At 33.5% G+C, this 16,922-nt stretch overlaps 2 protein-coding genes across 5 annotated transcripts; both read left to right on the top strand.

The window, feature by feature from the left end:
* The first annotated feature begins 369 nt into the window (after positions 1-369).
* On the top strand, positions 370-1,678 carry LOC121235373. The gene is made up of 2 exons (XM_041131724.1): positions 370-576; positions 1,334-1,678. Exons 1-2 carry the CDS (start codon positions 481-483, stop codon positions 1,676-1,678), a joined length of 441 nt encoding a protein of 146 aa, XP_040987658.1. The 5' UTR covers positions 370-480.
* A 4,267-nt stretch (positions 1,679-5,945) lies between these two features.
* LOC121249424 (protein misato homolog 1) lies at positions 5,946-13,440 on the top strand. Of its 4 annotated transcripts, none has more exons than XM_041148141.1 (10): positions 5,946-6,224; positions 7,377-7,453; positions 7,726-7,771; positions 8,114-8,189; positions 9,130-9,496; positions 10,632-10,881; positions 11,264-11,506; positions 11,587-11,706; positions 12,432-12,887; positions 13,027-13,440. In XM_041148141.1, exons 2-9 carry the CDS (start codon positions 7,418-7,420, stop codon positions 12,878-12,880), a joined length of 1,587 nt encoding a protein of 528 aa, XP_041004075.1. In that variant the 5' UTR covers positions 5,946-6,224; positions 7,377-7,417; the 3' UTR covers positions 12,881-12,887; positions 13,027-13,440. The 4 variants fall into 4 exon arrangements, with proteins under 4 accessions (XP_041004075.1, XP_041004071.1, XP_041004084.1 ...); XM_041148137.1 differs by having other exon boundaries at positions 5,947-6,224; positions 7,352-7,453; XM_041148150.1 differs by lacking the exon at positions 5,946-6,224 and having other exon boundaries at positions 7,370-7,453; positions 8,098-8,189.
* Positions 13,441-16,922: the final 3,482 nt, after the last annotated feature.

The raw sequence follows: 16,922 nt of genomic DNA, 5'->3' as shown, positions 1-16,922 counted from the left end.
AATCTCCACCACCGACGGAGTGAAGTTAGGGATACTCTTCTGGGCAACACGAATCTCCAATACAGATGGAGTGAAGTTAGGGCTACTCTTCTGGGCAAAGCTTCGGTCTCGGGGAGGAAGGAAGCAATCTCTCATGAAGACCAGCCAAACAAGGAAGGGACTCTTGTAAGCAAAGCTTAGGTCTCAGGGAAGAAGGAAGTAGTCTCTCAATTCGATGGAGAAGACTAGCCAAAAGAGGAAGGTGTCCGTCTCAAGCAAGACGACGTCGTAAACCCAACTTAATAAAACGAGGCATTTTTGCCACGGTTGTGCATGCCCAGTCCTCTAATATGGGACTGCATAAAGACTTTCTCTTATTTTTTTCTCCTGTGAACCATCAACCCACTTCAAAATTTCCAAACACACGCCGCCGCATGCCCTACGACCTCTGGTCTCGGTGGAGGAGTTCCAAACTAGACCCGCGCACCCCATCATAGTCGCATGAATCATCGCATTGCTGCCCTCCAAATTGCGCGAATAATCTCACTACTGCCCATTCCTTCATCGACATCTTTCTTCAATTCTGAAAATCACATGGTATGTCAATAAAAATCTATATTTTTATAGGCAAATTTGCTATATGCAAATAACATTAGGTTTTCAAAATTTTTATCCCATTTCCAAGCCCCCGAAAAAAAGAAAAAAAAAATGTCGAATGCATCATTAATCAGGCTGCACCAATATTGCTGTGATGGTTTTATATATGGTCTTTCAAAATAATTAAGTGTGTATGGGACTCCAATAGAAACTTCTAAAGATAAATTATGGCACTTGATTTCGAAGAAAAGTGCAATTATATAATGTTTGGAAGTTTAATAAATTTAGGAGTAATTTTATCTTTTTAATAACAAAATAGGATACATTGCAGTTACTTGGTGTTTTAACAAGAACATTGCCAAGTTCAAAGAAATATTAAAAATTAAATGATAGTATGGAGAGGTTGTACTAACGTTTTGCCTTGGGAGAGCTGAGGAGATAACATTCAATTCAGGATCATCCATGCTGGGGAACTGATACTACAAAACTGAAGTTCCTTCACTTGAATTTGCCCCTAAATCCGGAATGTCCAGCCTTTTTTTCATTTTCTAAATTTTAAAAAGCTCATTGTTTTTGGAATTTTTTGCTTTATTTTATAATTAACTAAGGACAACTAGGGACCTGAAAACTTTGGGTTAAGATAGTGATGGTTTTATATATGGTCTTTCCAATAATTAAGTTTTGGCAGTGTTATATGGTAGTGTTTTAACAGTGTTATTTTTTTTTATTGATTTCATTGTTTTACGATGGGATGAAGGATCATATGTCGAGTTCGGATAGTGATGAAGTTGAGATACTAATGAGTAGAAACTGTCCACAAGTTAAAAATGAATGTATTGATGCTGAAATTGTGGAAGAACAATGTGATGTGAATGTGAGAGATGGATTGGATGTTGGAGATGGTGTGAATATGGAAGATCATGTAGATAAAGTGAACTTGGAAGATAGAGTGAATGTAGGAGATGGAGATGGAGTGAATGTGGAAGATGGAGATGAAGTCATTGTGATTTCCAATCAGCAAAAAAAAATGCGTTGTAGCATTTACAAGATTGAGGGTCATGCAAAGAACAAATGCCATTCAATGATGTATAGTACTTATTAACGTTTTTGCTTGTGTTTTAATCTAAAAACTTCATTTTTTATGGTTTATTGTCTTTTATGTAGGAATCTTGAAAATACAACTGATAACATATCCCAAAGCTTGGATCCTTAATACAAACACGTAGTTGCTGCTTAAAATATTTTGTGCAATGAACGTGATGGTGCCGTTCTTCACAAACTTATTTGATTTTTTTTTTTTTTTTTATGTTACAGTTAATGAGAGTGGAGATAAAAGCTTGTTAAAGTGGAGATAAAGGTTTATTTGGAGCCGTTGAATATCTGTCCATGTATTTTTTCTTCTATGTGGAATATTTGGACAGATGTTGAATATCTGGTCAGATGTTGGAACTTATGTGTATTTTTTCTTCTAATTTGAATATTTGGACAGATGTTGGAACTTATGTGAACTTTTTCTTCTATGGGAACTTGTATTTTTCATCATTAAGCTTTTGCACCACTGAGGTCTATATTTGAATTTTTTTTTTTCACTTTACTTGATTATCCATGTGAGATTCAACTAAATTTTATTATCTAATGCCCAGTTAAGTCATTCTGCAAAACTTTTATTATCTACTACAGTTTTGTCAAGTGTCAAAGATCATTTTTTAGAGCATCACAAAAAGATAATGCTTGGTGGATTCAGGATTAAATTTCATAAAAAAGATAATGCTCATTACATTACAAAACATTAGCATTACATGTTGGAGAAGTATATTCAGTCTTTCATTACATTCAAAAAGACTCTAGTTACATTCCAAAAGTACTAGTTTAGAGCATTACAAAATTTAATTACAAATGGCCTAAAAACCATAGGTTATTAGTACTGGCCGACATACATTATTATCGTTTGGGTACAAAATAATTACTGCACAAATCACAATAAAACAGAACCATGACAATAATAAAGCTTTTAATGTTCCCTACTTCTTTTTCATAGCTTTAAATTTTGTTTCTTTTCTTGATTGATCATGTTGTTCATTCTTTGAGCTAACTCTAATGTCATTTTGTAACAATTATTTTGTTTTATGTCAAAATCAATCCATTGAAAATTTCTATATTGTTAGTCGATCTTATAGTTTGGACAATTATAAAATCGTCTGTCAAAACTAGTATTTTTACAAAAAATCTTTAATTTTTATAAAATCTCATAATAACAAAGTGGTCTCTCCAAAATAACTTGATCTTTTACTTTCGAAGTTCAATATCCTGAACTAACACCGTTGTCAGTATGTTTCACATTGCTTGAAAAAATAGCACCGCTTTCAATGCAACTGCACATGTAAAAAAGGCAAAGAATTCTTTAAAGTAATGCCATGACAGAAAATTATCTCACATTGCATGCTTATTTTTGTGCAAAATATAATGTATTTTTCAATAAGTCACGTCAACGTTAAATTCCCTAATTATTCACTGTTGAATCTTTTGGATCTTTTGGATGTGCTTTCCACACAAACTCATGTTCCATTCTCCAACAATATTGAAAAATATATAGTTTTATAGCCCTATGCATGCATGCTAGGAACAATACCAATGCAAATAACATCATTTTCTGACATTTAGGAAACTTTGTACCTTAAAATAAACTGCTTTTCATCCCATGAAATTGGTTTTCCTAATTATTCACATGGGGAGCTCATTCAGCCATAGAATGTGTGTGCAAAGGCAGTCAATTAAATATTATTTGTAGAAGGCCTAAAAAATATTATTACAGTTAGGGAAAGGCCTTCTGTAAAAGCTTCAAGAGAGTTTGGTGCATGACAAGTTCCCTTTTGGAAACTTCCACAAGTTCCAGAAGGAGTACCAATGCCAAAGCTTGCAAACTTAATAGTTGATATGGACTGCCCTGTTTCACACTGCAAGTGAACCTTGGCCTGATGCATCATATTTGATTCACCATGGTCCTCAACACCATAGTTATCAATCGTTGGGTGGTGCTCATATGAATCAGCACAAACACTTGTTGAATATTTATCAATCTTTGGGCGGTGCTCATAAAAGAGTAATAAATAAACCCACATTGCAAAAGACCTATATAAAAGAGTAGTATATAAGAGTATTTAAAGTTGCAGAAGGCCTAAAATCAAGGTTATTCATTACTCGACGGTATTGATCAGCAGTGAGTACAGTCAAGCTAGTGGGTTTTCAAACTTTAGACATCCATATTCAATAGACAGCAAAGGGGATGAACACAGATAAATTCATTTTAAGGGACAAAGAAATTTCACATATATAACAGTTGCATCACAGTTCAAATTTGTAGATAAAATTCATTTGAATTTTAGAGGAATTTAAGGGACAAACATTACCCTCAATCTCGTTGGGAACGTCAGTGACCATCGCAAACTAGCACTGCTGTTCTCTGCATGCAACCACACGTTGATTGAGGGGGGTTTCGTTGGAGGCGTCAAGGGAGGGAGGGTTACGGTCTAGTGGGTTTCATGGAGGAGGGAGGGTGACTTACGGTGGAGATCTAAAAGTCTGGCTCAGAGAGAGAGAGAGAGAGAGAGTGAGGGTGACTTACGGTCAAGGGAGTCGCAGGGAGGAGGGAGAGAGGGACAGGAATCCAAGAGAGGGGGTGGGTTTCGGTCGACGATGGCCCTTGCTCCTCGAAGGTTTTCTTAGGAATGAGAGAGAGAGAGAGAGAGAGAGAGAGAGGGAGGACAAAGTGAATCACCAAAAGAAATTCTCTTTCCTCTATAGTGCGGTCCACCATTGGGTTCATGTGGAGTCTACGTGGCAGGCTACCATTCAATGTTGTTGTTTGGAGAATATCGAAACTCGAACGTACCTATGTCAAGATTATTATTATTTTGTAATTTAAAAAATTAAATTATTTATTATATTTTACATTGAAATTTGAAAAAGTTGCAATGATAAATTAAAATGTGTTTAGTAACCAAACGAAACCTGAGTGGTTTGGATTCAGAGATAAGTTGAAATGGTTTGTGAATAGCAGAATAAAAATTGAATTATTTATTATATTTTATGTGAAAATTTGAGAAAGTTGTTTTGAGATTTGAAAAAATTGAATTGTTTATTATATTTTGTGTAGAAATTTGAGTAAGTTATAATGATGAGATGAGATGAGTTGATGTGAATTTTGAATTCAAACGTTAAAGGATCGAAAAATTTCGGTCAAGTCCACGGTCCAGAATTTTTCCATCCCGAACTGGACCGAATGAAAAATAAAAATAAAAAAATATTTTTTATATATTATTTATATAATAATTGTACAATTAACAATATAAAATTTTAACTATATTATTAATACTTGTTAATATTCTATAAATTAATAATATTTTATATATATATCTTCATCTAACCTATCACTATTAATAATATAAAATCTTAAATATGTTATTAACACTTGTTAATATTCTATCAATTAACTAATATATAATATCAATTAGTTAATTATATAGTAATTATATAAATTAATAATGTAATTTTTATCTAACTTATTATCATTGTCCATATAAAATATTTTTTTATTGAATTTGTTACATAATCCACATTAATAAATCACTTAATTTAATATAGTATTTTAAATAAAATCTTTTTATTAATTAATTTACAAAATAATAATAATTAAGCAGACCGAATCAACCGATCAAACCATGTCAAAACACGAAATCACCAGAAAGCACAAGAGAACTGGCTAGGTTTGGATAGAAAAAATATTTCAACACATCTCATTTTGTCAAGAGTATGTGGCTAATGGCACAAGACACGCATTTCTAAAATAGAGATCATAGATTCGATCTCATTTATTTATTATATTTTGTATTAAAATTTTTTCGGTCCTTTAACGTTTGAATTCAAAATTCACATTAACTCATCTCATCTGATCTCATCATTACAACTTTATCAAATTTCTATACAAAATATAATAAACAATTTAATTTTTTCAAATCACAAAATAACTTTATCAAATTTTCACATAAAATATAATGAATAATTCAATTTTTATTCTACTATCCACAAATCATTTCAACTCATCTCTGAATCCAAACCACTCAAGTTTCGTTTGGTTACTAAACACATTTCAACTTATCATTATAACTTTTTCAAATTTTAATATAAAATGTAATAAATAATTTAATTTTTTAAATTATAAAATAATAATAATATTAAAAATAATATTATAATAATATTTTATTATCTCCAATCAACTCAATATATAAATAAGCTTAAAACATAATCCGAGACGGATGGGTCTAAATTTCGTATGACATATATTTACCTGGGTCGTAAAAAGGTTGTATCTCTGTCATTACAGATTTATTGATTGAAGATACTTCTTCATTTTTCGCAGCAAGATTCTTGTAAACACCAGAAAAGGTCTCCAGCTTATTAGGGGGATAACCACGGCCTTGCAGATTAAGCTCTGCTTCGCGCAGAAGAGAAAGCCCTACGCTACGGGTCTTGAGGGGACTTGGGAGGAGGCGGAGGTCACTTTTTAATCGCCGCTAAGTATGAAGGAGATTGTGACTATTCAAGTTGGAGGTTTCGCCAACTTCATTGGTTCTCACTTCTGGAACTTCCAGGTTTGATTCTAACATGTCAGTTCATTGTAGTACTGTGATTTTCTTTCTACCGTTCTCTGCCGCTTTCTATGTTTAATTTTTTTTCAGTGAATAAAAACTCTCAATTCCAGATACATGACCCGCATTTCTTCTGGTTACTTTTGCTGCTTTATGCAATTAAAATTCATTACTTTCAAATACGTTAAACCTGTTTAGCTTTGACAATATGACCTTTATTGTGATAAGATTGACATACGGCGCATCTGAAAGTTGATTACGGATTTTCTATGTTGCCTAATGGTTAGGCGTATAGAAGTTATGCCAAAGTATGGAATGGCATTTTCTCCTATCTATCTAGGATGGCTTGGCTTCGAGAGGCTTACTTTTGCCTTTTCCGATGAACTGGAAATGGGTTGAGGTTACGAAATTTGGTGTCGGTCATTTTGGAGATTGAATTTGAGTGGAAGTTCACAAGATTCTGGTATAAAATGTTAATTCCCACTTTGCATCACCTCACGGTTATCCTTTAGATATACTTCGTTGAACAGATGTTGGATTTATTTCTATGTTTTTCTTCCCTGATCTCTTCCTTGTGGATATGCACAAACTTCTGTTTTATTAGACACCTTTGCTTCAAACCCTCTATCGGAAGCCTACAAAATATCTCTACAAGAACGTAGCTTGCAAATTGAGTTAAGTGCTAAGTTTGAGGGTTATTCATGCTCTTATATTTAGAAGGAAATCTGGTGTATATTTTGGTTGTTAGCATAAAGTTGGTGACTCTCCCATGGTCCACATCACCAAGAGATCTAAACTTTACCATTGTTCCCCTTTTCAAGCATTGTTTTTCATGTGCCAAGACATGCAAATAGCATTTAAAACCTTGGTTAGTTTTATAACATATAGGACATATTCTGCGTCGATGTTCAATTTTATCTGTGTTAGGACTCCTTTGGGTTTGTTATTAATTCTTAGCTCTGCAAGCTGTTGAGAGTCTAGATAGCTTTTTCCCCTCCTCTTTTTGGGTAACATAAAAGATTTACCTTGTCTTGTTATAATTGTAGAGATCATGTTGATATATGATTTTATTTGACGTTGTTTGGACACTTTTAAACACGATATATTAACTTATGGGCTTGATGCTGAAGGATGAGTTGCTCGGGTTGGCTGCAGACCCTTATGGTGATCCAGTATTCAAGAATCATTCTCTAAATATGGACGTGCTCTACCGTAGTGGTGAGACACAACAGGTAGAGACTTATAAACTGCGATTTAAGAATATCTTTTGCAACTGTTTATTAATTAAAATCTTAAATAGTTTCCTAAATAGGTGTAATCACATATATACCTCCTGTGTACTTGGGCTATACCTATCTTTATATCAATAAAATATCTTCTTACTTATAAAAAAAAATTAAAATCTTAAATAGTTTAGCGGATTTGAGGACTGTTTTCTCTTCTGTAATGTGCATAGTTTTTGTACCGGTACATGCTAACAGCATTGCTGGCAAAACATGTGCAGGGCACCCTTACATATAGTCCTCGCCTGGTTTCTGTTGACTTCCAAGGTACCTGGACTTATATTATATACCTTTTTTTCCTTTTGCCTTGGGTAATGCAATCTATCTATTATTATCATTACATCCATGTAGGTAGTCTCTGTATGCAAGTAGATTTGGGCTTAAAACAATTTAATTTACTGGATAAGATACGACATCTCTTGCTTATAACTAAAACAAATGCACCTTGGTCAACAAAAACTTATGTCATCTAGTATTGATAGTTATTAGTGAAGGATCTATCATTTGTCTTTGCCTTTTTGATTGTTGATATTGTATCCCAAGGGATGATGATTGTAATCCGTGTTCCTATTTTAAATCTATCAATGGGGAAGTTTTTTGACATCACAGGTTCGCTTGGATCTATGAGTTCACGTGGTTCATTTTATAACGAGGCTACATCTGCACCTCCAGATGTTGTGACATGGTGAGAATCTTTTTAAAGATCTGTATAGCATTAGCAGCTCCGATTCAGTTTTTTAGCATTGAATTTGGTTTTGTAAAAGTTATATTTTTATGTCGGTGTGATTTTTGCATGAATGATTGAAATTATGACTTTTTTAGTGATTTTACTTTTTAAATATGGATCAAATTTTGTGATAACTTTTTAAAACAGTTGGGCTTGGCTGAAATTCTATGCTGTCTACTTTTCTACCATTTAGAATTAGACCTGTCTCAAGTGTAAAAAATATCTGTCCAGTAATGATGTTTTTTCATTAGAATATTATGTTCCAATAATGTGTTCTTCCTGTGTGATTAGACTGTAACGTGAGCTGGCTTCATTCAATTATATCGGTTAAGGTTGCAAACCTTAGATTCCCATCTGATCTATTCTGTGTTGTAACTATTGTTTCCATTGAAAGCAAATGTTGAAGGTTTTTTGTGTGTGTTTGTATGTTGCATACTAGTAGACATTACATGCTTTGGCCCTACCAGTGTGACATTATCTCAGGAATATTGAAGATTCTGCGTGTTCTTTGATTTGTTGTACATCATCGGATATATCCATGTGCTTCAATTTGTGCACAAATGGTGCATGTAATTATTGTAATTTGTAATGCTAGTATGCATATGTGTTCTTATAAATTTTTTTTTGTGTGGTAGCTTAAAAGACGCAATTTATGTGATACGTCTTTTAATCACGTAGTTTTGCACCCAAAAGTAGAGAACCTTGATATTTAACATTTGGACAATAAAGGATGTGTATTAAATTCAGTCTCAATACCTCTACAGGTTGTCCTTGAACTCTATCCATATTTGTTCTCTTGATTTTTATGTTGTGGTGTCTTCGTACTTATAAGAAAAAAAAAAAAAAAAATTATGTTGTGGTGTTTAAATGAAGTGAATGTCTATAAACTGCTTTGCAGGACTGGTAATGTTTCCACTCATGCGGCTGAACCACGGAGGAAGAATTTGTTCTTGCAAAGATTGAATGAAGAAGAGCAGGAGAATTCGACTCCAGTGAACAACATTAGTGGTGGGAGGAATGACCCTCAGAGAGAGATTCATGATGAGGATATAGTCGACTACTTAGATAATGGTGTCGAATATTGGACAGACTTCTCAAAAGTTCACTACCATCCCCAAAGTTTGTATGAACTGGGTGGATTATGGATGGACTCTCAGCAATTTGATAGTTATGGAGTTGGAAGGGACGCCTTCTCCTGGGATTTACGAGGAGAAGAAATTAGTGAAAGGCTTCGATTTTTTGTAGAAGAGTGTGACCATATTCAGGTATAGAGTAAAAGCTTCTCATTTTTAATATGATTATTCCGGGGGAACTATAAAGTAATCAGTCTTATACCTATAAAAAAAAAATAAAGTCATCAGTCTTATATCTTCGATGTTTACTTTTTACCCCAACATCGAAGAAATGTGGGGAAATAAGCTATATTCACGGTATGATTTTCAATATGATAACATCTTGCTGCATATCCCTTGAATTCAGGAGTAGGTGAAGATTTTCATTTTCCCACATGTTAGTGATTCGAGTTTCTGATTATTAGCAAATTACCATGTTTTTAATGAGACCGAGTTATCTTATAGTGTAGCATCATAAAACTTGTCTACTTTTTTTTCATTTAAAAGGTTTAAAGAAGTACAAAAGCTGAATGAAGATATATTAATATTCAAATGCTAATTTCTATTTTTCTCTCTTGATTTTACTGGTTTAAGAAGAATGGGACCTTTTTTCTTGGAGTGCTTTATGATTTCCCCCAGTCAGTTTTTGTAAGTCCCAGGCTCTCTAAGATGGAGCATTGTGATTGCCGCCTGTCAACAAGGGTTGGTAGTCACTACAAGCGAGTTTGAACTTATGAAGTCCTTGTAAGTTTTTCATTACATGCCAGGATCTGATAGAGCCTAAGAGGCTTATGTTACTGTTCTTTATTTGCACCAAATATTCACTAATTATTTAGCCATGTTTTTTACTTGCCATTTTTACTCTATTCATATTTTGTATGGCAATTTAGTTTTAGGCTATTTTATTGAGTAATTTTAAAACCAGCTTTCTAGATCATTCAAGTTTTGCCTGTAGTCAGTATCTGTGTGGCTATAAAGATGTGTATCCTATTGAGATCATGGTCGGATGTTGAGAACATCGTCAGATATCTAGATGAATGACCCATGGTTTTCTGGATGGTTAGGAGTCTAGCATAATGATATTTATGTGGACATTTTTCAATGCTTTTAATCCTAGAAAACTGCCTAATTGCAGAAATAGAGTTTGCATTGTAGGCACCTTTTTGTGGTTTATTAATGCAGTGATTCTCAGTTTGAATTCTGACGCTATCTATATTCTTTTTGTTTTGGCTGAACCTTTGTTACTGATCAAAAAAAGTTTTGACTGAACCTTTGTTAATTTTGACAGGGGTTTCAGTTCATTGTCGATGATTCAGGAGGATTCTCCTCTGTAGCTGCTGATTTCCTGGAGAATATTGCTGATGAATACAGAAACACACCTGTATTGCTCTATGCTGTCAGGGATCCTGGTTCTTATGCGATCCACAAAAGCCAAAAGCAAGCAATCTCTAAGAATCTTCATGATGCAATTTCATTTTCAAGACTGTCATCCTTGTGTAAACTGATTGTGCCAATTGGTCTACCCTCCTTGAGTAGAAGTAAGCAATTTTATACATCTGGAACGTATTGTTTCAGATGGTTATCTTCCCTTTCTCAGTAATGCCTTGCTTCTTTTCGTGTACTATCCATTTTGACTTTGAAGCATTTTTTCCATTGTCTGGTTTGTCTCAGATAAACCGGGCTTTGTTGATTGTCTTAAAAGTGCACACTCGCTAATTTTTTATTTATAGTAACTTAGTCTTTTCTTGTTTCAATTTGATCTTGGCGTTATGGATTTATCTGGGTCCTATGTATCAGGTTGAATCAGTGTGTACACTTCAGAAGTGATACTTTCCAAAGTCTATCCTAAATGATCCTCCCCACTTTTTCTTTATTTTTTCCTATATTAGGGACTAATCGTATGTTTATGTTATTATGAAGGTAAAGCTTCCGCGTTGCTCTGCATTGAAGATCAGAAGCCTTACCACTGCAGTGCAGTTTATGCTGCTGCACTGCATTCTATTAGTCTCCCTTTTCGAATGGAAGCACTTGGCCCCTCTGCCGATTCACGTAATGTTTCAGGTGCTTTTGACATCAATAGTGTTGTACAAATGTTATCAGGGCAAGGTAGGAAGAATATGGTGGCTATTATGGATGTTGCAATGCCAGCAACTTTCATGACTGGTAAATATTTTAACGGCTTTTCACATTAAGCCTTGCTTTAAGTGACAAGTTTGGTTAATTGTCCAAAATTCTGAATCCAGGGAGACAGGCTGAACAATCTTTGTTAGGGAATTTGCAGCCATTGACACCAGAGATAGCAGCAGATGTGGAAGACTTGCAGGCGGTGGAATCCATGACCATCCATGGAGCACTTGGGACAGGTACTTTGTAGAATCTATGCGTTCATCACTACATTTATTTTTCTTTTCTTAGTCTTCTGAACATTGTTAAATATGCTCTTAATGAACTGTTCTGATTTCACCGCCTTCAGTCCACATTTAATGATCCTAATTCCATATATAAAACATTACTACTTAATTAATGTTCAAGTTGCTTTGCCGGGCAGATGGAGGCTATAAAGGGCTCTTGTTCCCTGTCAACTATTTTTTTAAAGGATGCATAGGTGACAATGCTAAAGTGATTATTAAAGTAATCTGTCACTTGTCTCCTGGTACTTGGAAGAGACTTGGAAGTGCTCATTAGTGGTTTTAATTTGTGGTGTTGGATGGTCACCTGAGGATTTTTGAAGATTGTATTTATCTTAACTCTAGAGCTCTAAATTTTTAACCAAATATGGATGAGTATTGATCGATTAAGCCAAAGATGTATTTTCTTTTTCCTTGGATTTCTTTTTTAACTGAAAAAAAGATATACACAAGACTGGGTGTTCCATCCTAACGTTGCTTGCAGTAGTCTATATTAAGCCAGACTGAAGTGGCATTAGCAATGACTCTGCGTTTTCTTCTTTTCTCTTATTTTCAGAGAGAGATCCCTGGGAGCCAGGGGTACCAGTCAATATATAAGCTCATTTGTGTTGCTATTTATTCTGCTGCTTGATGAGGACTCCATGCATTTAATGTTTTGACTTAATTGTCTTGTTCTACAGGAGGCCATCGGGCTCCAATTTCTGAAGTAAAAGATATGGTTCATGCTGCCTATGAAAATGCAATAACAAGACCAAAGTTCTGCAATCTATCTGTGGCTCTTTGTCCTCTCCCAATTCCTTTACCTTTTCCTAAAATATTTAGAAGTGTTGTTGGCCAACATGGTGAGCTGTTGGGTACTCCTGTCAATGGTTCTCCATTGAGGGGATCGCTTGATGTCCATTCCATCCCGATGGCAGGTAGACTACGTTCTAGCAGTGCTGTCTTGCCATTCCTGGAGAATAGATTAGGAAATCTTCGAAAGTTTGGAACTCAGCATGGGGCAGCTGGGGCCGAGTTAGTTAGGAGGTGGGGCTTTGAAAAGGATGAATTAGAAGATATGGGAGAGACACTATCTACAGTGGTTCGGGAATTGGATCCTCACTTGCAGGCGTCATCAGACTCAGATTAAGCTGCTGGTGAGTGTAAATATATTTGGTTCATTTGTTTTTTCATTTTTGTAGACGAAATGGTTGACCAAGCTAAGCCCTATATAACTCCTTGGCCTTGCTACTTTTAGAGATCCTCATTGTTGCAATCCCATTCAATATTTGGCAGGTTGAGATATTCACTGAAGAGTAGGGAAGCGGTTTGGCAATTGCATGGAGGTCTTAAAAAGGCTGCACAACATTTGTAATTTCTTTGTGCAAGTGTAAAGCATAGCTGAAAGTCCGGAAGAAAGAAAGCCAAAGCTAAGAAACTTGATAAAGTGATAAAAGGACTCGTTTTTGTGTTGTGCAAGACTGTTTTGAGGCTGAGCTTATCTTGTATTACCCCTTTTCTTTTCTTTTTTCTTTTTTTTTTTTTTTTATTCGCGAAAAATTTTCCGAGTCTATGTATAAAAGTAGTCATTTACGAGCTATTTTGTATATTCTGGCATTTCAAGATTTGGTATGACGGGCTGGAACAAAGGACATATGATCTGTAGATCTAAGGTATTTAATTACTCGAATCGGCCTTTTTATATTTCGAGTCGAATTTCTCATGAATCATGACATGCTACTTCATACAGGTAAATTTATGTAAGACGAGGACAATCAACTGTCTTTTAGACAAAAATAATAGAAAATTTTATACATCATACTATCATCTTCCTTTCATTCTAGTAAGTATGATGTGCTACATTTATCACCATTAAATGATTATTTATTACATGTTTGTTTATCATCTAATGGTGATGAATGTGTCACATACTACTTAATATGATCAAAATAGGATGAGGGTATGCTATATAGCATTACTTTTTTTCTTCACCCTTTTTTTGTACGAGCTCATGTTGTTCATTGTTGATAATAAACAAGAATGATATATCTTTCAGAATCTGAAAATTTGTGAACCGTTTGATAGATAAAACATTGGATAGAAAAAACAAAAATATCATATTATTTTGAGTAATGCTACAAATTATATTCTCATCTTATTTTAATTATATTAAATAGTATGTGGCACATTCAACACTATTAGATGATAAAGAAACATATAATGATAAATATGTCACATCTTATTTAGTAGGATGAAAGTGAGATGATAGTATGATGTATAGAATTTTCATTATTTTAAACCACAAAAAGTGCAGAGGAAAAAGAAAAATTAATATTGCCATTATTAATTTATGTTCAAATATTCTCTTTTGGTCTTCTCAACGTGTCACAAGAAGTTTTCCCTGTGAATTACCATCACTACTATGATTATAATAATAAGCTATCATCAACTCATTAATGAATTTCTACTTATCAATCTGTAATTAGTAGTAGAGAAATGATTTTTACAAGTTTTAAATAGACAAATTTTATGCAGATTTTTGTAAAAATGTGAACCTCATTTTGAAAAGAATAAAAAAAGTTATTATTTTGCATTGAGATCTATCTTTTTACAGAATTTTTATGAAACTTATCTATTTAGAACAAGTACCTAATATTATTGAAAGTAAGTTTACAAAAAGACCTTCCAAACTCTGATTTATATTTTTCCGGGAGGAACCAAAAGGAGCAAAAAAGAAAAAGAAAAGTGTACTGAATGTTAGGGGTGGCAATTGTGTTTTCGGATCGTGTTCATGTCGTGTGAAGTCATGAACATTCGACTGTATAGGTTAACCCGAACTCAATCCGTTAAGCTAAACGTGTTAATCTTCTAAACCCTAACACAACCTATTTAGATAACGGGTTGTGTTGTGTCACTCATTTAATAATTAATTAGAAATATGTTAATACGACACGACTCATTTAAACATGTTTGTTTCATATAAATGAATTGAACTAAAATACATAATTCATTTGATCTGATTAATATAATTTCACATAAAAGTTAAAATCTATATTTATTAATAACAACGATATCTTACAAAATATATATCACTATTTTTTAAATTTTAACATATAATAAAACCAATATTACAAACTATACAATAACAAATATGAGCATAGTTCTAAAATTATAATCCCAATAATAAAAATGTAAGTATACTGAGAAATATTAATATTACAACTTAACAATAATAACATATTAATTTTGAAATAAATTCTAAACGAATCAAAATGAGTTGATTTTGTGTTAAACAGATTGACTCGTTTATAAATCGTATCTTAATGGGTCAACCCATTTTGACCCAAACTTGTTAATATTAAATTCAAACTTGCTAATTTTGTGTTCTGTTTGTATTGGGTTTACTAGTCGTATCATATATTGTCATCCTTGATGTTTCATTGGTTATGTCACATATTGTCACTCCTAATATATTATTTGTGAAAAGTTTTCTTCGAATCCCAAAAAAAAGATGTAGACTTCGGAACCCCTCTCTCTCTCTCCGGCATGCGGCAGATACGAACTGGCACATAAAGAAGATTATAGAGTGAAAATGTGTATTAAAAGATATTGTTTAATTATACGACCATCAACTATAATAATAACCAAAGTTTCTCTCATCCCTTTTCTCTGTCTAATATATATGGTTTTGAAAATGAATTAATTAAACTAATCACGTTTTTATACACATTCAGCTGTTATGAAAATAATAACCTAATGTTTAAGAAACTATGTGTGTAAATATAGAAAGTAAATGTCACCTAATACACTCCATTTTCAAGTCAGCAGTCTTCATAGTTTCTATGTATGATCAAACACGAAATAATGCAAGTCATATATAGCTGGGCCAAATTCCAAACTTCAACACACAGGTTTATATTCAAGAAAAGGAAACCTCAACTAAATGGATATCGTTTCCATTGAAGGCGATATGGAGCTTTGATTGGACAATGTTAGGTAGGGAAGAAACAGTATAACGGTGGCAATTTTATCTTTGGAAAATACTTTAGTTACAAATAAATTGCACAAAGGTAATCCTACTAATTAATTTGACCCAATGTGATTTGTCAGATTGTAAAGTTATTTTTAATATAAAATATATCTAACGGACTACATGAAACCACGTCAATTTATAAAATTACTTTTATACAATATTTTTGTGGCTGTAGTAGTATTATTTTTCTTTAGCACATGAGGGAGTAAAAATCTAAGTAGATCAAAATTATTTATGTAATCTTACGGTATGCAATCTATTCCGTTGAAAAAATAAGTAAATATGTGATCTACATAAATAAAACCCATTTTTTTTAATGATACACCTCATTATTTTTCAATAGAAATATGTGAGACTTGAAAACCAATATTAATTAGTTTTGCCTCCTATTAATGACCAGCTAAACCCCTTCAGCAGTTCAGCTACCTATTTTTGTCCCATTGTTAATACAAAAAATTCTTGTTGGATCATAATTTGAGACACACAATGGGCTAGTTGACCCAAAGAAAACGCCCCTACCACACGGTTTCTTCTTCTTCTTCTTCTTCTTCTTTCTTTGAGAGAGAAAAAAAAAAAAAAAAAAAGACTCGAGAGAAAGCAAAAAAAAATCTCCGAGGCTGCAACTGATAATTGATGAGGGGACATATATCCCTCTTCTTCTTTCTCTAAAATATTAAACTTCATTGATAGACTTGTGCTTAGTACAAATAAATTACAATAACGTAGAGCATGAGTAGCATTCTAAATAACATTATACAAAAGCATCTAAGTCTTTGCCATTGTGGAAATCCAATAAGCATAGTGAGATTTTGATTAAGGGTGTGTTTCCAAACATGTTAGATACTGCTCATTGCGCAATATTATGCGTGTATCGATTATGAGAACAATGAATTTTTATTGCTTTCCAACTATCAAAGTTTTGTACCAGTATTCTTATCTCTTATTATACCTTCTGCAATCCACTTAGGAGTTTCTTGATGTTGCTTCAAAATTGAGATAATTACTTGGGAATCTCTTTCTATTATAATATTCTTAAGATGCTTTGTTTGTGCTTCTTTTACTCCCAGAAACACTGTCATAGCTTTACCTCTATTCGGATTGCAGCTACCTGAATGCTTAGCTATTATGAGTTCAACTGCTCCACTGTGTGATCTGCAAA

Source organism: Juglans microcarpa x Juglans regia, chromosome 1D (assembly GCF_004785595.1).
Source record: "Juglans microcarpa x Juglans regia isolate MS1-56 chromosome 1D, Jm3101_v1.0, whole genome shotgun sequence".
Classification (NCBI taxonomy): domain Eukaryota; kingdom Viridiplantae; phylum Streptophyta; class Magnoliopsida; order Fagales; family Juglandaceae; genus Juglans; species Juglans microcarpa x Juglans regia.
Note: the sequence above shows the minus strand (reverse complement) of the source record. Positions and strands in the feature narration are given on the sequence as shown.